Below are 24,896 nucleotides of genomic sequence, written 5' to 3' on the forward strand. Positions count from 1 at the left end.
AGCTTTTGAAAATGTGGGACTATGTCTTAGAAAAATCTCTAATGTGATTACTCTGTGTATCTGTCAGTCTAATACTTTTCATTGTTAAATTACAAACATGGTGGCCAAACTGGGTAATATCTCAAGAGTATTAATTTATTAGAAAAAAAGGAAAAATGGGGTGATGAAGATGGGTCCTGTAAATTCACCTTGTAAATATAAAGGAAAGATGACTTTCTGTCTTCACTCGCTCAACTAGACATCAGATAAACTCATATGCGATTGTAAATGCCCAGCTGTGAGAGAAAATTCATCCAGAGATCACAAACTATGAGGTGCCAGTGGATCCAGCTTTGAGATGCAAATCCTCAAAAACTAGCTTCCATTGCTATCATTATTAAGGGAGGGGTTTTTTTATGTTATTGTTTGTTTTTGAAAAGCAAAGTAATCATAACTTCTACTGTATGGACCATCATGGTTTCTTTACCTTATGATAACAATGCAGAAAATATAGGACATTCAGAAAGAAAATATTTATTACAAATAAACAATTAAAAAAAAAACCTATTTAATGGAAAAATCTGTGATTTTATTACCTCTAGGAGGTTTGGGGAAGAGAAGGGTTGGAAGTATAGTTAGAAACATTCGACTGGCAATCAGGAGATGTTTAACTTTTTTCCTAGCTGTTTAACAGATTTCTTTATGCATGGTGCTGGAGCAGAGCCAGTATCAGCTCTAGGCAAAATGAACTTCTATGATCCAGTGACAAGTCAAGCCACACTTGTGCAGATCACTGCAGATGACTGGAGTTGCCATGGTGGTCCTGAGGGCATCGTTTAGAAATAGGAATGGATAGGAATAACCAGAGGTCTAATTTTGTTTACAGAAGAACCTGTTTTACTGATGATGATGAGAATCCAGTTTGATTTTTGGATCTAAATTTGAGTCTCACAGCCAGAAAAACTATTAAGTCTTTTTTTTTTTTTTTAAATGGGCATGATTCCTAAATAAAACACAGGAAGATATTAAGAAGTTCTGTGAGCGATGGGACACAGCCTAGTTGTATGGATTTTTATCCTACATTTCCCACATTTTGACTTTAGCAAAAATGCTGCAGGTGGTTCTGAGATCAGTAAAGCAAAAGTGAGGTTACAAGTGATGGTAACAGAGCATATTTCTGCTGCATCTCAGACTCTTAGTACACAAAGCCTACAAATGTTTTGCCAATACAATGTGTGTAGCTAGTAATTCATTACTATTAAAATCATAAACATGACAGTATCATTTATTAATTGCTTGACTGTCTTTGCATTTTGGTGGATATGCATACCATTTGTTCCCTTCTTTTAAAACTTAATCATGCAGCTCTGCAGGAACAGAGTCCCAGAGAAAACATTCAGTTGCTCTATTGGGAGTTTAAAAGGTAGTTCAGTCTAATTTTCTTGTCTTTCCCTTTGCATGTAGGAACCGAAGCTAGTGGAAGTCATTTCAATGAAATATCATTGTGGAGTCTGTACAAGTTCTTTGCTTCTAGTACTTTGTGTACATATTATTTGGCTATTTTGTTTTGCCTTTTTTTTTACTGTTTATAGTTTTGTTTCCTATCCTGGCAAACCCTTGAGCATGTGCTTTTGTGTGCATGAATAATTTCACTGATCTCAGCAGTACTGGTCTACCTGTTAGGTATGCTAGGTACCCTAAAAAATAAATTTATTTGAGACAGCAGGAGAGAGAGGGTCCTGAACCTCAACTGGAAGAGAGACAGAACCATTGCCATCTCATGTGGCACAGGGAGGATGTAGCAAATCCCCTCTTCCTGTGGCAGAAATAAAGCTAACTTTAGTAAATCCATGATTTAATATTATATTTTGCTTTTCATTGCAGCTAACATAGGGCAGTGAGTCCTAGTTCAGACAAGGGCTCACAGATGCCACCACAATGGCAGCAATGACCATTATCGTCTTGAAAACAGCTGCTGCAGTGCCATTACCTGCTGAGGAGTTCAATCACTGTTTGTTTTTACTATAGTAAAAGTATATAGTTGATATGGCAACATGTTCTGTGATACATGCCAATTGACTGTTTTTTCCACTGGAAGGAAGTTCCTGCTTCTTTGAAATCATGTGTAGCAGCTGTTCCTGCTCTACTGATGATGGCAAGTGCATATATGGCCATAAATATCTGCATTGTTTGTCTCCTTCTATGCTTTGGAAATGTTTAGTCCTGGCGTGAAGGGCTGCAACTCCATTGATTCAGTGTAGATTAATCTGTCAACGCTTATGGCTTCCCTCATAGAAACCCCCATGAGGCTCTTTCTGTTAAGGCTTTTGTTTAGAATAAAGCAGATGCTATTTTTCATGGACAGCTGATGAAATGAGTTTTATATGAACTATAGAATGGTATATTTGCTGGTGAAAGACTCGATCTTGCAAAGTGTGTACTAAGCATGCAAGTAGTACTGCTGATTTCTACTAGACTATCTCAATCGGTAAAGTTAAGGTTTTGTTTAGTGTATTTGCTGAAGAAACCCATTGCTTTGCACATCACTGCACTGAGACAGAATTAACAGCATTTAAAGTTACTTGATTTGCAGTGAAATGGAACAATGCTGAATTTGATCATGACACTATAGAGAAGTTGGCAATTTAATAATTGATTTAAGAGCTCAGCTCGATTGGTCATAAATTCAAAGAAATTCAAAGAGATGCAAAAAAATAAAACCATGGACCTAATTCTTCTGAAGTCTAAGGCTATTAGATGTGAAGGTAAACTTGCTTTAATTTTAATAGTCTCTATACTAAGGCTACTGGTGTTCTAACAATACTTTGAACAGTTTTATTTGCCTCATTAAGAATAATCTTTAGTGACCCATCTTTTAGTTTATATATCTTACATCCAGTTTAACACATACTAGTAACATTCCTAGATGGACCTGGAACAAGTGTTGTAAATTTATAGAAATATGTTATAATACTTTTTTTTTTTTTTTGAGTATTTACTTTTTAAGCTTGGCGATGCTAAAGATATGTCAATTCTAATGTTACCTCATTATTCAGCTAATATAACACTCTTTGGAGTATAATTGAAGGCATATTAAGTATTGCCTGCAATAAAGTTTACAGGCATTAACTGTTATTCTTTCTTCCATTTTTATGTGGGCTTGTCATTTTGTATCTTAAATTCAATAAAACTGCAAGTTTTCACATAAGTCTCTGAGTCAATGAGACCATCATCTCCTAGTGGCAATTCATATACATAACAGATGGATTTTATTTTATTTTTTTTCCCCTGGTCTTCAGCCAGTTAACTATTCAACTTGGATAGACTAGTTCTAGAGAATGTCTTTATGTGGAAGTCTGAACTCAGTTTCAGATGTCTTACAACATACTCTACCCACTCATAAATTTTACTCAAAACTGGAGATTCAAAGTCCAAAGATTGTTCATCTGTGAATAACGGACTAAGGCTCAAATCTTTTGTGTGCTGCTTCCCAAATAGATTTTTAAAAACCCCCAAACAAACAAAAAACAAAACAAAAACAAAGCCACCAACAACAAAGAATCAGGACTCAGGTTCTGAATGGAAGGATCGTCTGCTCATGTAGAAATTATTTGTACCTCCACACTACCACCCACAACCTTGATTCAGCTTTGCAGACTATTTTCTCACTCAAGGCAGGTACAAATGAGAATCTGATCCTGCAAAGCTTGCTTGGCTTCAAAGTCCAGCTCTCAGTGGGTGGACTAATATGTGGTCACCAACAATAAACACCATTTTCTAATTTTTTCTAATTGTCTTGTCAAATACATCCATGGAGGATGCAGTTGTGGGCAATTTTATGTCTCAAAATGTGAACACATTTCTGCAGTTTACAGTAGGCAAAATTCTCTCTCAACTCATTGCTTTCCACTGGTGACAACTTTATTAAGTATCTGTCTTTTCAGATAGGATTTTATATTCTAGGTTTCAGCTTATAGGTATTTATTTGGCTTATACTGGTGGTGTAAGATTGTCAAATCAATTCAGATACTTTTGTTTTTACTTAGAAGTTTAATGTGATTACTTTTTTCCCAATGTGTAAAGCACATGTTTCCCTCCTATATATCCTGTAGAGAAAACACTTGTAGTTAGGAACTGCATTTATATTTAATTCTGTAGATGTCATGAATTCCTAGGTTTTGAAATAAAGTTTAAAAGAAAATGAAGTAGCTTAAAGGCATTTGAAAACAGAAATTTAGGACTTGTGCCATAGGTTTTGTATGTGCATTTCCAAGGTTCATTTAGGTAAAGCAGCTTTAAAAGTCTCATCATCTCTAGGATGATTTATCTTGATGGCAGCTATCACCTAAAACATTATGCTGCATTGAGCAAAAATCTCAGAGCACTGGTTTCCTTAGGTAAAAGAAGAACATAGCTTTCTCTGCAAAATATGGAAAAAATGGTAAAGTTGGTTTACTGTCTGTATATGACTTAGGGAATAATATTAATTAAGAAAAATAATTAATTTTAGTTGAGAGGAATTATTTATATTGCATTGTTTGACAGTGCCGTGAAGGAAGAGATTAGTCTGAAGTATACTCACAATGCGGAAGAATGACAGTAGAGAGCTGATCACTACTTCTATGTCTTACCTTAAGATTTGTTATTCCTAATGGTATATGTGCAGATGAATGAACAGGAACCAAGCATGAAAATTTTTGCATAATTTTTAAATAATACTGTGGATTCAGAAACTTCTGAAATATTATTTTCCCATAAGTAATAGCAGACTGGAAAAATCCCCAGTTTTACAGTGTCAGAACATGGACAGTTGTGAATGCTAATGAGAAACTACCTCTAAATCAAGGAGCTGTCAGGATTTCTCCATTATGGTTTCTCTAAGGCTGGAATCGAGATAAAATGCTATGGTTATTACTGTGTGTCCTGGTTTTGCTAGGATAGAGTTAATTTTCTTTTTAGTAATTGGAATAGCAGTATTTTACTTTCAGTGTTTCAGTTCAGACTTATCATGAGAAGAACGCTGATAAAGTACCAATGTTTTTAGTTACTGCTTAAGGCCACGCTGTTTGTTTCACAGCTGCACCAGGACTGGGAGGGGGAAGCGCAATGAGGGGCAAAACCCAAAAACTGGCATCTGGTTGTGCCAATGAAATATTCCATATCATATCACGTCATGTCAGTATATTAACCAGGGTTGACCGGAAGACGGGGCACTTCTCTCGGGGATCGCTCGGGCTCACTCTTCCGGGGTTTCGGTTCGGGACCGTCTCGGCTCCGGGATCGTTAGCTGGCACAGGCTGGGAATTGGTCAGTGGGCGGTGATCACTGTATATCACTCATTTGTATAGTCTGTTATTACTGTTGTTATCATTATCATTTTCTTTTAATTAGTAAATAGTTTTTATCTCAACCCGTGAGTCCTTGCCCTTCTTTCCAAATTCTCTCCCCTGCTGAGATAGAGCAGGCTGTGTTTGGCTGCAAGCTGCAAGCAAAAGGGTGAATCCACTCAAACCACCACACTGTGATGTAAAAGAGCAGTACTGCACGTCACTGCAGTGACAGCTGATTAGCTTGTTTACAGTCATAGGCTTTACACACAGGAGACCAGATGTGCAGCTTGCTACAAACTTTAAAAAATATTAATAGTAAGGATGAGGAAAATCTCAATAAGCAAGTATTTTTTTTCCTTTTTTTCAAAGACCTTAATTAAATTAAAAATTTTGCTCTGAAAAGAAATAAAATTTAATTCAGAAATTTAAAATACTTTGATCACATCTGATGAACCTGATGACTCCAGTTCAGTTAATTGATCAGCAATTACTTCAAAGCACCTTGTGACAGGTTTAGGCTGTCACTTAGACAAAATTTGTTCCTATTGTTCTTGCAGAAAGTCCTGGGTTTATTGTAGTTCCAGACTTAAATAAACCTGTATTGGCAGCACATTTTTAGCCTAGGTATCTACAGCTACACAAATCTTTTACTAGTAAGAAAATAAATCCAAAAAGGGTAACTTAACCAGTATTGTTATTCTAACAATTATTTCTAGAGGTCTAATTGTAAATGCTAGCACAGCTATTGCCTGAGTATTTATTCTGCAGCATATGGTTTATCTCAATATGTTTCAAAAAAAAAAAAAAAAAACAACAAGTGGAGAATCCAGTTTTCAGTTGACTCTACATGAAGTAACTGCAGCTCCACTGGAAATCACGTATCAATTGTTGCATTTATCTAGCAGGCATAACTAAATACACCTGTTAAATATTTTGGCTGGTAATATAGTTTTAAAGGACATCATTTTTTGTTAGGTTGACCACAGATACATTTACTTAAATAAATTGGTTTACAAGTACTTGCCCATTACAGCAATCACACAGTGAATGCATTTACCCACAAATTGAAGTTTGGCTTCTATAACTGTAAGTGAGGAACATTGGCTTTTTCTGCTTTACTGGCTTTATCTTTAATGACACTTACGGAGAGTCCGTAATGGGTTGTGAGACGCAGTAATTGAGGTGGTAAGGTTAATGGGGCATCTTGTTGTGCTGCACATTTTTGTTGCAAATAATTTTATATATTAAATGCATGAAATCTTTGCCATGGGAGAGACAAGATATTAAATAGCTAAAGAAGGTGAGACCAGCTAATGGTTGGTTGCAAAAATAAAGTCTAATAACGATGAGAGAAGCTGCCTTTAGAGAATGGCACAATTGTAAGATATAAACAATATCTGAAATGTGGCAGTGAATGATTTTGTCTAGTGATGGCAGATGTAAGGGAGTTAAAATAAATGTAGTTAAAACCTGCACTTGTGATTATCTTCATCCATCCTGTAAAAGCCAGGAGATACAAATCTCCATTCAGTGTCTTTTATGTATGTGACTATACTTGCCCTATCCAGATCGTTTGATCACTTCCCTGGTCATGGAGATGCTAAGCATCACCTCCATTTTCAGTGCATAAATACACTACAGAAACATTTTATTTATACTGAGTAAGAACTGTGGTCTAGACCATTCTCTGTCAGGATAATTCCTGAGATAGTTTTTTGGCTAAGTGGTCCATTTGCTAAAGGCATAAATTTATTTTCTCACTGAAACAGTCACCATCCTTCTGAATTTACACTACATGAACCAATAATAAGCTTGTTTACCTACTGTGACCCTCACTGTGTCCTTTGGTGATCATTTGTCTATCCCACAAGGTGTTTCCAATGGTGGTACAGTATGGAGGATTTCCTGTGTCAGTGGCTGTTTCTATAATACATCAAATGGGGCAATGCAAGAAAGGCACATGGAATCCTTAGGACATGCAATACTCCATATTATTTCTTCTAAGGAAATTCTACCAGCTAAAGGAGCAGTATTTGTCTTGTAGCACCCAGGCAAAGGTTATGCTTCCCTCCCGGGCACCAGTACCAATTATCTCTTTATTGGGCCAAGAAAGAACTTGATTTAAACCCTAAGTTTGCTCACCGTGCCCTGTGATGTTTAGAAAATTGAAGAAAATATGTGCCTCAAAAAGCAAGATGTACTGTGCTTTTGTATAGTACTGATTGTCAATAAAAATGTAATTTAGCTAAAACAAAAGTACTGTCTATAAAATACAATTTAGCTGAAACAGAAGGCATATTTCTGACAAAAACCTTCCACAGCAGTAGAGGCAGTAGAAGTGGTCCAGAAAATACTGACATTACTAAAACTACAGGCTTATTTTTATTTTAATATTCAAACTTTCAAACAGAATGGCAACATGAGCAGTAGGCATTTTTGAAGTTGTTATCAGCTGAAAGCTGTGTTGAAGAATATTAGCTAAACTTGTTTCTCCTACTGTGCTTCTACCAAACATGCACTCCTACACATGCTGAAATCTGTATGCCAAACCTGGTGTGAAAAAGGCTGCTACAGAAACCCTCCTGTGTGTATTGAGTACCTTTCTTCATCATTTGTACCTAGAATAGACAGAAATGTGTCTTTTTACAGCCAGATCATCCATCCCAAGGATTTAAGGAATTCCATGGGATATGATGAAACTTATTTTAAAAAATAAAGATGGAATTAAATGTAGCATGTAATCGTTTAGATAAAGACTGGAGTAAAAATGGTCCTGTTCAATGAAATGTAGAGGAAACATTTAGGAAACCTGAATATAACTTTTGTGATTGTTAAACAGAGAAATAAAATTGACAAAATTATCCAATTTTTCATTAAAATTTTTAATTTCTAGCAATCTCCAACGTGTTCATTTTGTACTTTACCAAAGTATCATACACAGAGCTAGAGAAATAACAGATTTGAGATTGATGTAACTCCAGAGTTAGCCCAAATCCACAGGTTTGCAATGTATATAGAGAAAAAAACTGTTCACACAGTCTTACTTAAAGCTGCTTAACAGCTTAAAATGATAAAAAGTCCTTAATACAATTTAAGAACTTAAACCACTTAAGCTGTCTGAAGCAGCTTGTGAGTTTGAAGAGTTTTGGTGGGAGTGGGAGAGGTATTCCCACCCTTTTTGATCCAAACGTGGGAGGTCTGGTGGTACCGTGATGGAGAAGATGGAAGAGTTTTCTACTTATTTTTATTTAGTATTGTGTAGATGCCTGGGTCACTTTGCTTTAAATAGTGTTGTAGGGAATCTTACAGGGATGTGAGGTATAGGCATCCCACTAGTGAAACAGGGAAGGAGGTGTCAGAAAAATATTAGCTATGACAAGTCTTCAGCTGTGGAAAACAGCTTTGACTCACAGGCCAAGCTCTCTCTCATTTCACTCTCAAGAGAATTCCGAAGAACTCTTCTACAAGAGCTGCAAGGCCAAATGTTTTGCTTTTGTGGCTCCAGGATCTGGAGGCCGGTGAGAGGTGGCATGAGTGGGCCTTTCAGATGTTTTGAGGGGGATTTTTTTTTTTTTTCTAAAAGATTGTTTTTGGGAAAAATAATTGGAGGGAGAGGCAGGGAGGGTGGTTTTAGTTTAACTGATCTCAAACAGCATTAGTCAGTTGGTCATATCAGAAGCATGTCATTATTATTATGTGAAGTAATACATTTATAAAACATAAAGTAAACCATTATTTATGAAATCCAGTTTGGTCCTTGGTGCTGCATGTGGTGGTCAGTGGTTGAATGTGTGTGTGTATGGTCAGATGAAAAATGTGGTGACACTGTACAGAAGCAATACTTGAGGACAAAGGAAGGAGGCACAGGAATGGGAATGAATGCCTGAAGGTGGAAAACAGCTAGGATGTTTCTGATAGCAGTGATGTCACCTTAAATGTTTAGAAACTTGGCCTGGTTTTCATTGATGCAGGCAGTGATTTACACCTTTCTGTGCAGAAAAGGCTGTAAAACAGGTGTGAATTACATTCTGTACAATTTGAAAATAAATGGTGCATTCACAGCCACTCGTGTTGAGGCCCATTTACACTTCCAGAGTGGTATGATGAGTAAATGAAAGTTAGGCCTGTGTGTGAATGAAAAATGCTTGCTTTACCAGAGGCTGTGAAGAGAGAGAGAGACTTAGTGGAAATTGGAAGCAAGACTCTTACTTGTTTGTTTTTTTTTAAAACAGTCGTATTGATTTGGAGTATTGATGTAACTGCAAACTAATTCCACTGAATTCTGCAAGGTATTTCTGGTGATGCTGATGGGGCTGGATTTTATATTTATAATTGAGTTTTTCCTGTGCTCAAGTAAGTCTTTACTGCACTACCTTCTTGTGCAAACTTGGCATTGTAATACATAACATCAATATTATCTGTTAAAAAAAAAATAATAATAAAAAAATCAATCTTTACCAGGGTGAAAAAGAGCTTAGGAATAGTTAAACTGATATGACCTCAATACAATTAAATTACTCCTTGATTTTCTTTTACGATGAGGAAAGATACACACAAATGTTACTTGGTAAGGGTATGTGCTTTCTGACTAATGACAGACATAGAAAGAAATCTTTTAATGAATGAAATCTTGGTAATGTACTATGTGATACTAATATCTCAATATCACTTGAATTTCAGAACATTTCAGGATCTATCCAAACAGATGGATATATCTTATGGTACAGTCAGGGATTCAGCAGTGTATGAATACTTTAAAGCAAAAGGGACAAACCCTTTGGAGCAGGACAACACCTTTGCTGAACTGTGGAGGACTATCAGCAAGAATAATGGGGCAGATAATTGTGTATCGAACCCTTCTGAAGGCATCAGGAAGGTAAGACTGGATCACAGGGGTTTTCATTTAGTTTTTGTGTTGTATCAAGGTTGTTTGCGTGGAGCTAATAATGTTAAGTCACAGGAAAGCAATTACATAGTAATTAAAAAAAATCCCTATCTAAAGTTCCTTTTAGTAACTTAATAGCGGATAAGAATCATATTCTGGGGTCATAGCTTTGAATTTAAGTACCTTAGCTCTACCTAAGTCTTCAGTATACAAGTCCTACTTTGTATCTGGTCATCAGGTTTCTAAGTTTCCTTGGAGCTCCGATAATACCATTTTGAATGTCATTCTCTATATTATCCAGGTACTGACTCTTGTGCTTTGCTTATTTGAGTGGGGTTTTTTTCTGAGTTGATGGATTGAACTTACTGGAAACATGAGTAAGAATCAAGGGATTCACTGAACGTATACTCATTTCTCTTAGAACAGAAATTTAATGCGAGGTTTTCTTTGTGTATTCCAAATTGTAAAAAGGCTTATACTCTTTCACATGTCACTGTGCTTTCACCTAACTTCTATTTCTCTCAGATATGACTGCACATGAGCATTGATGTGGGATTCAAGGACTGATATATAATAGCTTGGGAACCTACATCATTGTGCTGGGTCCTGTGATAAACAGCAGTGGTTCAGATCACACAAATACCAATATTCACACTTTCTCACTTTAAGTCCGCCTCTCTTCTCTGCTTCCCATCTTGTAGCTCAGCAAAAACAGATAGTAAATAACATCAAACCACATGTGTGCAGGAGTACCTTATGGCAGAAGGGATGCAGAAGTAGTCAGTGAAAGTTTAATGTGCTGCTCCTTTAGTGAAAAGTGACCCCTTTATTTGTCAATTGATTCTTAACACAAAACAAGCTGACAGCTCTTATTAATGTAGTGATGGTTTGATGAGAGTTCATCTGTTGTCAGTGAAACACTGATTCTGGATAAATATATTACTAGTTCTTTATGCTTTTGTAAATGGGAAATAATAACATTTTTGGACTTGGGTTTCTGTTTTTGTCTTTGAAACCTTTTCTGAACAGTTAGAGGGTAAGGATCCAAAATTTACTTTGGTTTTTACAGAGGGACACAGGCCATCCTATTTCCCAAATCAAAGTCCTCTAACATAAGGTTGGCAACTGTGTGTGTGACTTTCAGACAAAATTCTTAAAAAGACACTCTTGTGTCTTCTCAGCATAGGAGTATTTAGTCAATAGTTTTGGTTCACCCTGCCTTTTCTCCCATCTCCCAGTGGAGCTTTCCTAAAGCCCTCTGCCCTCAGCTATAATAGCCTTTCTTTCTTGGTTCAAGTTAGAACTCTGACAATGGCAAAGTCTGTAGTGTGTTGATTTTTTTTTTATCTGCTCAGCACTTTATGAAAATGAGGCCTCTATTTTAAGAGACTTTGTTAGCATTTAAAGGAGGTAGAAATAGAGACATTAAGCACTTTTCTATGTACTCTAGAATTAAAATTAATAATAAAACAGTTCACCTTAGAAAAAAGCACAGTATTTTACTTTTTTTTTTTCTTTTTTACAATTCTTATATCAGTGGATGTTTTTTAGCCATGAGATTGTAAATACTTTTATTCTGTAAGAACACTGCATGCTGCCATTTTTGATAGCTAGAATTGCCTAAACCAGAAATGTAACTGTAGATTGGCAGGCTGTTTATAATACCAATTATATTGTCTGTATGGAGCTGGCAGCTCCATCCTGTCTTTGTGATAATAAGATTTCATATTAAGTTTGATTTCAATATTGTAGGGTGATTTTTGTATAACTTGATCAGCTCATTCAATTAACATCAAAAATAACCAAATTTACTTCAGTCCCCAAAGCTGACCAAGGCTACTTTTCCATTAAACACCTACGTAAATTTGGCTTAATATTTAATTGTCAACTAAACTGTTGTGTTTATAGTTTAAATGTCACTCTTCCTAGATCATTGAGCTCTTTGAATAGACAAGTTTTCCATGTCAAGTATAATGGCTACAAATTCTGTTTATTCTAAAGGAGAATTGATGTCAGCCAAGGAAACAGGGCTTCCCATCCCAGGTCAGGCATGATGGGGCTCTGAGCAACCTACTCTAGTAAAAATGTCCCTGCTTACTGCAGGGGAGTTGGACTTGGTGTCTTTGAACATCCCTTCCAACCCAATATGTTCTATGTTTCTATGAGAAACATGTACTGTTGCATGAAAGATATAAATGTGCCTTAAAAATATACTTTAAAGGAAATGAGAAATCTAAATGTCTCTAGCATAAGATCTCTAAAAAATTATTCTGAATGGGGACTTGCCCAACACAATGCAAAAAAACCCCACTACTACATTTTCTATCCTCTTTCCCCTTTCCATTTTCTTCAGGCAGCATCACAGTTCAGCTGCAGTTACAGACGGAACAATGCTTCTTCAGTGCAAAACAAGAGAGTGAAGCTTATTTGTGGTACAGGCAGGTATTTCAGGTGTTTATCTTTATTCCATTTACCTCTCTCCATTTGCCAGAGATTTTCCTACTCCCTTTGACTGCCTAAAACCCAAAGGATAATAGTAGAAGAAAGTCCTGAAAGCTTCTTTGGCATTTGGTTGCCATGGCAGAGGTCTCTGCAGACAAAGCACAATCCCTGTAGCCACAGTGACCATCTCCCATCGTTAATGCACAGCTTTTGCAACACTAGTGGAGCCATGGAAAGGGTATTAACTCACTGCAAAGTCACATAAGTGACAGAAGGATACTTCAGAACCGGAGGGGCAAGTTGCTTTTGTTGTATTCCCAAGGCAATAGAAAGTGGCCATTGCAGATGGAAAACATCCTCCTATTCATAAACATCTATATATAGCATAAAAGGGGGTTTCCAGACATATCACTAGTCCATACAAAATACTATTTTGTCACTTAACCTTTTTGGTACTTTAACAGACAAGGATGAACTAAGTTTCTTTCTAGGTCAGGCTACAGCCAGGATCCCCAAGAAACATGCAATAGGTAGCTTCTGCTGTCTTATCCCAGGTGGACATTGGCATTGGAATCGCACACATTTTTAAGCCATTTGTAAATCTCAGAAAAGTATTTGAATAACACCCAATGGCAATCACTTCTCCAGAGTAATTGTCAGTTACCACACCATATGTAATAACCTGTGGCTTTTTTCATTGTGGGCAGCCATTTTTGCTTTGAATGAATGATGAAATATGATCCCGATGCATTCCCATATATATATATAAATATTTATATATATTTATAGATAATTCATAGGAGACCTAGACTGTTACTGTATTTTTTAAAAAAGTCTAGCTTTGGTGGACACCGTTTGTTCCCCTGTCCAATGAATTTTGTGCCAAAATTACTCTGAATTCTTTCTTTTCTTCCTCTATATCACTTTTGATGAAGTGATCAAAACCAAGTATAGTACAAAATGTGAATATATAATTGATTTGAGCAATGTTACATTGAGTTTATGGCTTCTCTTTTTTGCTTCTTTCAAAAAGTTTGTTTCCCTTAATGAACACTAAACAGTAAATCAGAGCATTTTGAGTCTCATTTTGAGACTAAAGTAATTTAAAACTTAAAAAAATAGGATTTTTAAAAACTATTTTTTCCAATAATTTATTGCTCACAATGAATTATATATTGTGAATTGTGGTTGCTCATCCATATATTTTCATGGATCTTCATAAATTTCTCCATTTCTTGACCCATCAGCCTTTAAAAGCAAATGATTCCTTAAAGCCTGAATATATTACATCCTTTAGTAGCTCCTAGATTACATTAATTTTTAAATAATTTGAACATGATTAGATGTTTTATTTTCATTAGCACTGTGTTGCTTCTCTCAAAGCACTTTTTTATAGATAATAGATGTTACTCAAACATGTTTTTGAACTATTCCACTAATGCCAATGTAAAGGTCACTTTTTGATCTGTGGTACCAGCCACATAATGGGATCAGCTACAGTGACACTCTGTTCTGGCAGTAAGTTAATGATGCATGTTGCATTATTCTCTTACTTTTGTCTTTAGTATGGTAGCTTCTTCAGAAGTTTCAGATAAATCACAGACATATTAGTGTTTAGTCTGAAATTCACCCTTTTTCAAGTTAGTATTATTTCTCACCATGCTTTCTTTGAACACCCATATTTTTTCTATTAGTAAACCAAAATCCTTCAAACATTTTTTTTTCCACCTCCCTCTGTGTTGAAGAGTGACATTATGAGGTTACTTACTGCTTTCCTGAAGTATTACTATTCCCTTTGTGGTCCTTCTTATACCTAGAAGGCAATCTTCCTTGGCCTTTTAAATTTTTATGATTGTGAAGAAGAAATATAAGTTTTGCCTAGGTTGTTCATTTTTCCTTAAATCTGTTTTCTTAAAAGTCTTCAACCAAAGATAAATCTGGTGTCTTTAGTGTGAACTACTACTACTATAGTAGTACCACCTGGGTCGAATAAGTAAGTTCTGCTTTGGCTAAATTTCTGTTAAAGAGGTTTTTGAAAGTTTAACCAAACTATTTTTATTTTGTTCTGCAATATGCCTGCACACTGAGAGTAAAAATAAGGTCATAGTAAAGGAGCAAAATATGAAAGCCAATTAAAAGTCTAAAGTATAAATTTTAGCTTATTAGTCTGTGTTTCACTTCAGTCTTTCTTTATTTGAGCTATCTTACCTATTCTCAGCTGATGTTTACTGCATTCCCTTTTACCACTTCTCTCTATATATTATTTTTGCAATGATGTCTGATCACTAGAACATTTTTATTCTCTTCTGGGCCCTAAAAACATACAGTGCAGGCTTTAGATGGCTGAGCTGTGAATGCAAGAGCCTGAGGATATGGATCTTTGTTGTAGTGTGGTCAGGACTTGGTTGCATGGGTAGGTACTGTGTCATATGCACCTAGGGAGGCTTGATATGTTTCCTGCTCATACATCCCATGGGTCAGTGCCAGGTGTTTCCTGCAGTTCTTAGTTTTCCTACCTCCAGTAGCCCCCTGGCCTGGAAGCTAAGGGGTATGAACATGTGCATGCATGCATTCTTTCATGTGACAAAAATTAAAAGTTTAAACTACTTCTAAAAAGTAGTAGGAAGACTGTGTTCCTCAAGTATTACTAAGAAAAAGATGAGAACTGTATGATATGTTGTTGCTGTTCTTCTTTTGTAAATTGTAAATTTGAAAAGATTATTTAGAGAGCAATTCTGAAACAACTAAAAGATACAGCTATTTAAAACAAACATATGAAAAACAATCAGAAAAATCAAGACACATTTTAGTGCAGTGATTTAGGCAAAACCTTTTCTGGGTCTCCTGTCCCTGTACATCTGTCATACAAGTTTTTGTTCTCTAATAACATAGATTTTTGTATAAATTATGTGTACAGTAAGAAATGTTGTTGTCTTTGGTCCCATGAGTACCTATTTTAAACACACTTGAACCTGGACTGTTTTCTATCATAGGTAGCAAAAGCCTATGTACTATTTACCATAGAACACAACCTGCCTGAGATGTGCAAAAATAGGGATTTTGTTGGTCCTTCCCTGTCAGAAACACCAATAGGCCTGATACCCATTGCCTGTTGTCCTTAACCATGTGGGAGGCCTATCAGCACTATCACAGATGTGAAAGCATAAAATGTGAATCCTTAAAGCCCATCACAGGAAGAGCAGAAGTCAGGATGCAGAGATTTGCAGCTAAAAACCCAGCTAGTTATGGGTACATGATCATTCAGAAAATACCTTTGAAAAGCACATTTTAGGCTCCCAAGAATGTGGGTTGCTGGCTGAATATAGTCTCAATGCCTCGAGGAATCACTCCCTTGCCATCCTTAATTTTTTATGCATCCTTGTGTTGTTAAGTAATGAAGCTTTTCTGGCTGTCGCATATACTAAAGAGTGATTTGTTTGTTCATTCCTCTTTACACCACCATTGCCATTTTAGGTAGATAGCCAGGTTTAGTATTACAATGCACATGTGGAAGTTTTGCTATGGTCTGGTTTCATACGGTGACATTTAAGCAAGAGATACTTCTATGAACATTCTAGTTTAATAACTTGTGTCAGCATGTATGATTTTAACAGTAGAGTTTTGTGGCTCGTATTTGAATAACTCCTGTAAGGCTCATACTCTAGTTTAGATTTTAATTATGTTTTAAACTAGTATAGCAATAGTTGTCTAGGCTATTAGATGCATTAATTACTGTCACTCTGAACTGACTGGGGAGGTGGCAAAGGAGAAAGTGGGAACAAATCCACAATGGTGGCATATCCTTGACAAAAAATTGTTTTCAAAGTGTTCAGTACAGGCTCATTTAAATCTTATGAAAGAGCAGGGAGATAACATTTTTACTCTGGTTTAACTCAGAGGCAAATGCATTTGGAGATATTTAATTGTCTTGATGCAGATAAAAGGGAAGGGAAGGAGAGAAGTGGATTGTGTCAAGAAGCTTACTGAAAATTCAAACGTATTTCTAATGTTTGTTTCCCTGGATTCTATCCTCTACAGGATAACTTACCAATTTGATTTATTGTCATGTTTAAACAACTTCAGGAAGCTATGATTTTTTTCAAAGCATGGTGAAATAAAATTAGTTTAATTGCTCAACTGAGGCTTCCAATACAATAAAGTAAGTATAGGAGTCTTAAAGGCTTACAGGTGAATTCAAAACTAAGCTTACACAAAAATGGAAAATATTCAGAAGGATGAACTAATTCTGTATCAGAGCTGCAGCCCTTTGCTAAGGGAGCTTGGTAATTCAGTTCCCATAAAGAAATATATGTAGTATTTCAGCTCCCTGCCTTCCTTTTGTCTGACGTAAAGAAAGATCTGAAATAACTCAAAGTTAAAAAAAAAAAAAAAAAAAGTCTTGGAAGTCTACATTCATGACTACTCATTTATATTTATTTGCATTAGATGTTCCAGCCCATCTGTTCTCTGTATGTTCACTAGAGACTTAAAAACATAATGCTTAAATATACTAAGAAACCAATGATTAACCAAAAAAAATGATGTCTTTTTTCTTTACTGAATTCCTATCCAGAGATGTTTCTTACATCATATGTTGAGTAAGGTGACTTGCATTCATTGTACACACTGTGTGTAGACATTGGTTTGAATCTCAATTAAGATGAGTATTTAAGGGCATCTGCATGGGTGTGTGCTAAAATAAAACAATAATTGTCCCAAATAAGAGATACTGGTGACTCTTCCTACCTGTGGGGGGTAAAAAAAAAAAAAAAAAAGGCCACTCTTTAAGCTAAATTTATGCCTTTTGTTACAGGATTAACATAGCTCTTAGAAGAGGCTTTGTTTCTTTACATATTTATAATGTGGAAAGCTGTAAAGTTACCATTTTGGTGACTGTGATGTCTAGGAAAAACCACTTAGTGCTCATACTGTGCCCATCTAGTTACATAAATGTATGGAACCAGTCACACTCCTGTTAATCCATGTATCCTACTAAACATACTTCAAATTTAATTAGCTAAGGCAATAGCTTTCATTTATAATCAATTACCTGTTATTTAAGCCTTGACTGCACTTACAGTTTGCTATGTTATCCTATGTATTCCTATTAAAAATGGAAGATATTTTATCAAGGTTTGATGTGGATGAAGTACTGTTGGGAGCAAAAAGCATTAGAAATATATTAAGATGTTGGAGGTTTACAGGTAAACTATGACCCAATGACATACTGCCATGGAGTAATGACAAGCTAAGCATTTGTTTGTTTGCTTGGTTTTTGTCCTACCTAGAAATGTAGTTTAGTTTAGATTTTGTTGTGTTCATGATGTATTTACAGGCAAAGAAAGGAAACTATGCTTTCCTGTGGGATGTGACAGTGGTGGAATATGCTGCACTGACGGATGATGAATGCTCTGTGACAGTCATTGGAAACAGCATCAGCAGCAAAGGATATGGAATAGCACTCCAGCATGGAAGCCCCTACAGAGATCTTTTCTCTCAGAGGTAAACTGAAAAAAAGCTTGTTTTATAAGATTTCTCTCTACAGCCAGCATGGCATCCCATTTGTGGTTCACATTAATTTCAGCAATTATTGAATAAATAACAGTAAGTGACAGCAGAAAGGTTATGAGTTCAGGCTTCAACAAAGCTGCTACTTCTGCTTCACGTGCATCTGCTCAGGGAGGAGGGTACCAGAGGTTGTGTGTGACCTCACACCTCCAGGCAGCACTGCCTCTGGCAGAAAAAGGATGGATGTCCTCAGAGCTTTGTATGAGTTAGAGGAGAGGTTGAAGAGAGATCTTTGATTCATGCTACATTTTGCAGGCTATGAAGCAATGTGTTACTCCCAACAGTAAGCAAGTAACAATGCCCTGTTTTTTCCTTTTGGGTAGAGAGACAGGTCAAAACCTCACAACAGTATAGGAAAACAGGAATTGCCGAGTATTGCATGGGATTGCCAACCCTATGAGACTGTAAAACTATGCCATTTAGTGATCTCTGAGCTACCAGCTAGGAATATAATTTTCATGTGAATGTGTACACTAAAATGAAGACATGCAGTTGTGCAGGCATGTGTGGCCTTAGCAGAAGGTGAGTTGGTGCTATGCTCCAGGCAGGGAGCTGCAGCAAGATTTCCCCATCTCACTCATTCTTTATAAAAAGCAGTAAAACTCCAGCTGCATAACCAGAGACAAAGCTGCCTCAAGAGAAAAGATTGTTAGTAAACAGCTAAAACAGTTATCAAACCAAATCCAAAATTAATCATTCATGGAGAGAAGGGACACTTCACAAGAGACAAAACAATGATTAATTAGCAACTGTTAACACAGTAATTCAGGCATGAAGTAACAGCATTGAAGTAAAATCCTTTTGAATAGACTACATTTGTTGAATTAAATGAGTTGGTTGCAGCTTAAACAGATTTGTATTAAGTGGCACACAAATAGTAGCATGTTTAGTCTCACATGATTTTGGAATTATTGTGGGAGAACAGCAGTGGAGTGGGTTGAGCATTTTGCTAGAGGAACCAGCTGTTGCAGCTGAATGTAGCCAGATCAGCCATGACTAAATGGAATATGTCGATTTCCCTTGGAAATGCTTCTTGCATTGCAGTGGAATTTTTTACAGTCTCTTCTTTTACTAAAGTTATCCAGCAGAGTTTACCCGCTGCTGTGAGTAGAAAGAAATCCTGCTATAATGGAGTTTCAGATGAAGACTACTATACGGTGGTGGTGTTGGGATGGAGTTTTGAATTGTGGGATTGTAGATTTAATAGTTACACAACATATAGAAAACACCAAAAAAACCTATTAAAAAGTATCACTGAAAATAATATTTGTATTTTGAAATTTCCACAGGATCCTAGAGTTGCAAGAAAGCGGAGATTTGGATGTTCTTAAACAGAAATGGTGGCCACGGATGGGACGTTGTGACCTGAATAGCCATACCAATGCACAGACAGATGGGAAGGCACTCAAGCTTCACAGTTTTGCAGGTGTTTTCTGCATTTTAGCAATAGGCCTTCTTCTTGCGTGCTTGGTGGCAGCATTGGAGTTGTGGTGGAACAGCAACCGTTGTCATCAAGAAACACCGAAAGAGGTCCATAACTTTTATTCTTATCACAATTAAAAGTAGAAAACACAAAAGAAAGAGAGAGCGAGTGGAAGTTGTGGGATTTTAGGTGCTCTCAAACAATAAATTTGATTTATTTTGTTTCATCATACTAGGCTTTGCATATAACTTTTTGGGTGGTTGTTTCTAAACAAATAAAAAAAAAAAAAAAGTGTATTTTGTGCACATGGAAGGTGCCAAACTGACAGCCCTGGAGACTAAAGTCCTCTATTTATTTGTAGAGCAGTTACAGCACGGGCAGCAGCAATGCAAACTTCCTCACATTGCCCCACAAATGTGCCTCAACCCTGACCTAGAGAGACCACCTTTAGGGGTAAGAGAGTAATTCAGAAACGTGCCCTTGGCCTCTCTGCTGTGACTGTTGGGGATGCCAGTCACGGGCACACAGTTGTGCCATCTGTGGTAATGTATTCTCTGATTTGAGACCCCATCCATCGGCTGTGAGAAACATGTCCATCCTGCACAGCCTGTGCAGCTGCCAGCAGCTGGTAGCTGTTTTCCTCCGTGGCTGACCTAGGCTGAGTTTGAAGAGGTACATGAGCAATTAAAAATAAACCAGCTAGTTATTAATTAAGTAAGCCGTATTGCCATGACACTTTTTAAACATTTATTTTCTTTTCAAATCAGTTTTATTTCTAAAAGTAGGAGCATCTGAGTAAGCTGAATTTCATATGACATATTTTACCTAGAAAAATACATCTGAGAATTTCTGGGTTTTGACATTTTCATACACAGCAGCAATAATAGTTAGTAATGCTATGATAGAATAATCAGTCTGTACTCAGATCTGTCTTGCATGAAGCCTGTATTTTGTTGCATAGATTAAATGTTTAACAAACTAACCTCTTGTAATTTTGGAGACACTGAGGCATTTGTAGGTGCTTTAATCTTGGAAGAGATGCTTGTTACAAGCAAATAATAGCACCAAGCTGCACTACATCTGGAAAATAGTACATAGCCATCAATTCCAATCTATGTTTCTCAGGTTGCCAGGAGTATTACACTAACTGACATACCTGTCACCTGTAAGCAATTGTGGCAAATGGGATCTGAAGATATATGTTGCAGTCTATAATGTTGTGAAATATTTATTAGTAAGATTCCATTCTTCTGAGTTCCTGCTTTTCCCATTTGAATTCATCCATCAAGTGCTTGGTGATAAAATATCTGTACCATATTTGCAGGACAAAGCTAGAAATCATTTGCCTGTGGCTCCACAACGCACAATAGTAAGAAAAGGAGATTTTGGTAAAAGGAAGCCTGTCTCCACTTTGCACAATGCAGTGCTCCAGAAGGAGGTACAGGAAGAGCACAAATAGGTACTCTTGCTTATAAAGAAGCTTTCATATGAGCAGAAGTGCAGATTTAATTGCTCTTTGGTTAAATACTGTAGCATTTTGCACCTCTGCCCTGTGGCAAAAAAAAAAACCCCAAAAGCCCACCCCACATAAGCATTGCTGAAGCCTAAGCCCAAACAGCAGCTCCCTGTCCCCTCTGAAAGCCTGGCATGGCAAGGGACAGGGGTGTTGTCTGAAGTGTCCTCATGCTGCCCGTGCACAGGCATTCGTCTTGCCATGCTCTGCAGTGTGTTCCCCTCTCTATGCTCAGGGACTCACTTTGTGCATCTTTGTAGAGTGAGATAAGAATATGCCCCAAAGGCAGTTTCATACAGGGAAGGTGAAATAATTCACTCTCTTATTGCAAGGAGTTCTAAATACTCATTTTCCATCTCTGAAAATGGGTCTGTCTTCCTGAGTTTAAACATTTTCTTTTTGCTCATCCTCTTCATTTCTCAATTTATACCTGTAAGAAGTATTATTACACATCTGTGCCTACTCCAGCCCATCTTTTCCCCTTCCTGTCCCTCTCCTCCTCCTCACCTTTCCTTTCAGTGCATTCTCAATTAGGGTTGCTCTGTACATCCTCTTGCAGATTCTGTGACAGAGTAGAATACTTCTAAGCTTCCATTTTTTTAAAGTATATTAAAGTTACTCATATGATAAAGCCATTCTTGGGAAGATCACCTCTGTGTGGGGCTGGGTCTGCCCTTAAAATACATACAGTCTGGGTTAAGGCAGACAAATTAACCTCAGAACATACGAGCAGACTCAGAGGGTCAGTGATGTGGGTTCTGCTGAGAGGGAGGGAAAAGAGTTGGTGGGAACCCTGGCACAAGTAGGTGTTAAGGTTGAACGAGGAAGTGCATGCTCCCAAGGTGAGGGCAGAGGGATGAGGGCTCACAGGCTGAGCAGGCAGGAGGGAAGCTAAGGAGGCTACGTGGGGTAGTTGGGGTGGAACATGAGGGGTCCCAAGGAAGGGACAACTGGGTGCCATGAAAGGCATTGCAGCTGGAGGCACCTCTGGATTGGGTCAGAGCAGTCAGAGGGAAGGGTCAATGCCTCCGCCAGCACCAGGGACGGGCGGCGTCTTGAGGGATCCTTGGCTGGACCATGACACAGCCACATTTTTGGTACCAGCTGCACTTTATTTCTGCCTGGACCCTCTGCACATCAGGTCCAGTAACTGCACCCCGAGCTCTGAATGCATCCCCACATCTGGGTGTCCCCCACCCCTCTCCCCAGGCCACCCTATGTGGCTCGTTCTGCTTGGCCAGGGCAGCTGGGACCCCTGTAAGGCAGAAACAGGTACGTGACCAGCTGCCCATGGCTAATGGCCGCCCGTCCAGTGAGATGGCACCTGGGGAGCTCTGGTCGCAGTGACCAGAAAAATCTGTTCAGATAAATTAGCAAATGAATGTAGTGGATATTTATTGGTAGATTAGTGGGCAGAGATATTTTATTTATGCATTAGTAGTGTGGAGGGATTGCTAATGGCTACTGTGATTAAGACAGGAAACCAAGTTTCAGAAGAGATGGTGTAGATGAGTTGAAGATTTTCAACCAATTTAGGAGAACCAAGTTGCAAAACTTTGTAAAGGACAGGATCCAGGGACGAGGGGAGTGTTGAGTCTTGGGGACCCCTGTGCTTGAGTAAGGAGAATTGGCTGACCATTGCTTGGGGGACCAAAAGCAAAAAGAGGATTTGATTTCCAGGAGGAGCATATTTGGGATATCTCATTTCTGTCACTGTGTGTTGTCCAGCTTTTCTACAGCAATAGCCATAATATCATAGCTACGGCATGCATAGCATATACAGAACATTAAAATCTGCCTCTTGGCTGCCTCAGATACTCCAGCCAAGTCATTAGTTCAGTAATAGCTACAAACTTTAGTCATGCTGCAGATTTTCTTCTGTTTTGGGGAAGGCTTTGGTAAAATACCAAGTGTTGTGATATCGCCTAAAAGTTGTGGGAACTGGATTATCTCCCAGCCATTTTCTTTTGTGAAGTGCAGAGCTTGTGAAAGGCCAGGGAAGGGGTTGATTTTCTTGCAGCCTAAAGTTAGACTTTGGTATCACCTCATGCAGAAGTCACCTCATGAGGTGGAGGACAAGGAGGTAGAATTTGGCTTCTATGACCTTTACCCTGTTAGGAGCTCTATAAATCCATTGTAGAAAATTACAGCATATTTAGGATTGAATGAGGAGTTGTCATAACTTGCAAAGCCCTTGCATAACATTCTCTCCCTGGCTTGACCCACTACGTAGGCTGTATCCTGCCAACAATTGACAACTCAAAAAACAGAGAGATGTTGGAAAGTTGGATGCACAACTGTACTAGCAGATTTATGACAGGGTTGGGGGCAGCCATGCAGCTTGCTGGAGAGAGAGAAGAGATTTTTTCAAAGGCTATCATTTTGTATGTCAAGGGTCCATAAAGTCTGTGGCTGGTAGAATATGGACAGACTTCATCAGCATTGGAGAAATGTTTTAAGCTGACAGTAAGGTGTTGGTATTTGTTAGTTCATTGTCTTTTCCTCTTCCACTTTATAATCCTTTGGCTTTTGTGGAGTTTAGCATGAGCCAGTACGTTGAGGCATTCAAGAACTCAGGTATCTGTGTGGTATAAGTCACAACTCTTAATTACAATGAGTGTGAAAAATACAGTGTTAACTCTGCACCTGGGAGGAACAGGAAGCCTATCTTTTGAAACCTGACAGCATAGCTTGGACTTTGACATAAATCTGATCTACATTTGTAGAGATTTTTCAGGAAGAGTTGTGTCAGATGGACACTACTTCTGATTGGACTATTTTTTACACTGTTTGCATGTGAAGAAAATCTGCCCCACTCAATTAAAAAAATAGTATTTTTTTCTACCCATGAATTCAGTTCATTAAGATAAACTTCCAGGAAAGATGGATTTTACTTTTCCTAAAACACAGTTGCCATTGGTTCACAATTCTGTCATGCAAGGAATAGTGAAAATTCTTGCTAGAAGAGTGAAGGCTGGGTTGATTTTCTTTTTCAGGATGTTGGTACAATATATTTTAATTCTATATTAAGCAGATTAGTAAAAAAGTTTCTGTTGAGTTCTGCTGGAAAAATATTAATGTTGTCTCTTTTAATTCTTCATTTAATCCTTATAAAATCAGATTAACAAAAGAAAGATTAGCTCCCACATCAGGAAAACATGTATAACTGTAACACTGTGCTGCATTCTCTATTAGGGCTCAAGTTTGTAATCTCTTAAAATTGGAAAGATTCCTAATAATGTTTAAATGCTCTTATTATTTTCTAATTCAGGAAAATTTATATTTGGTCATCTTTTTCAAATCTGATTTTCTAGAATCATCCTCATTTTCTAGAATTTCTATAATTTTTAATAATTTTTCAATCACTATCTAAAATCATCCTCCCCTAATTATTGTTAATACCGAGCCATCCTATACCTACAGTGAAATTTAGCCAGCTGATACATCTGTATCTGTGTGTTAAAATCTTGAATTTACACAGCTCCTGCTCAGCCTGCAATACTGATACCTAATCTTTCGACTTTAGTAAGATTCAGAAATTTGGAGAGTTGTAAAATAAAAAATGAAAATTAATATTTATTCTGGAATCTCTGTGCAGTTACTCTATGTTTATTTTGAATAACTAAGCAATCAGATAAGCTTATTGAAACCTGGTACCATAGAAATGTTGAGCTTTCAATAATTATGTCTAGATTTCTATATCTTTTGGTGTTAGTTTTATGCATTTATCTTGTTATTTCAGTAAGTTACAATATA

At 37.3% G+C, this 24,896-nt stretch overlaps 1 protein-coding gene across 1 annotated transcript in view; it reads left to right on the forward strand.

Annotated features, from left to right (window-relative positions):
• Positions 1-24,896, forward strand: part of GRID1 (glutamate ionotropic receptor delta type subunit 1) — a gene marked incomplete at its 5' end in the record, with an annotated part of 55,085 nt that overhangs the window by 16,956 nt on the left and 13,233 nt on the right. Inside the window, 4 exons of the mRNA XM_029083872.1 lie at positions 9,990-10,185; positions 17,972-18,138; positions 19,494-19,734; positions 19,994-20,080. Coding sequence (XP_028939705.1) covers positions 9,990-10,185; positions 17,972-18,138; positions 19,494-19,734; positions 19,994-20,080 — 691 coding nt within the window. The remainder of the gene's footprint in view (positions 1-9,989; positions 10,186-17,971; positions 18,139-19,493; positions 19,735-19,993; positions 20,081-24,896) is intronic.

Source organism: Antrostomus carolinensis, unplaced genomic scaffold (assembly GCF_000700745.2).
Source record: "Antrostomus carolinensis isolate BGI_N321 unplaced genomic scaffold, ASM70074v2 scaffold902, whole genome shotgun sequence".
Lineage (NCBI taxonomy): Eukaryota > Metazoa > Chordata > Aves > Caprimulgiformes > Caprimulgidae > Antrostomus > Antrostomus carolinensis.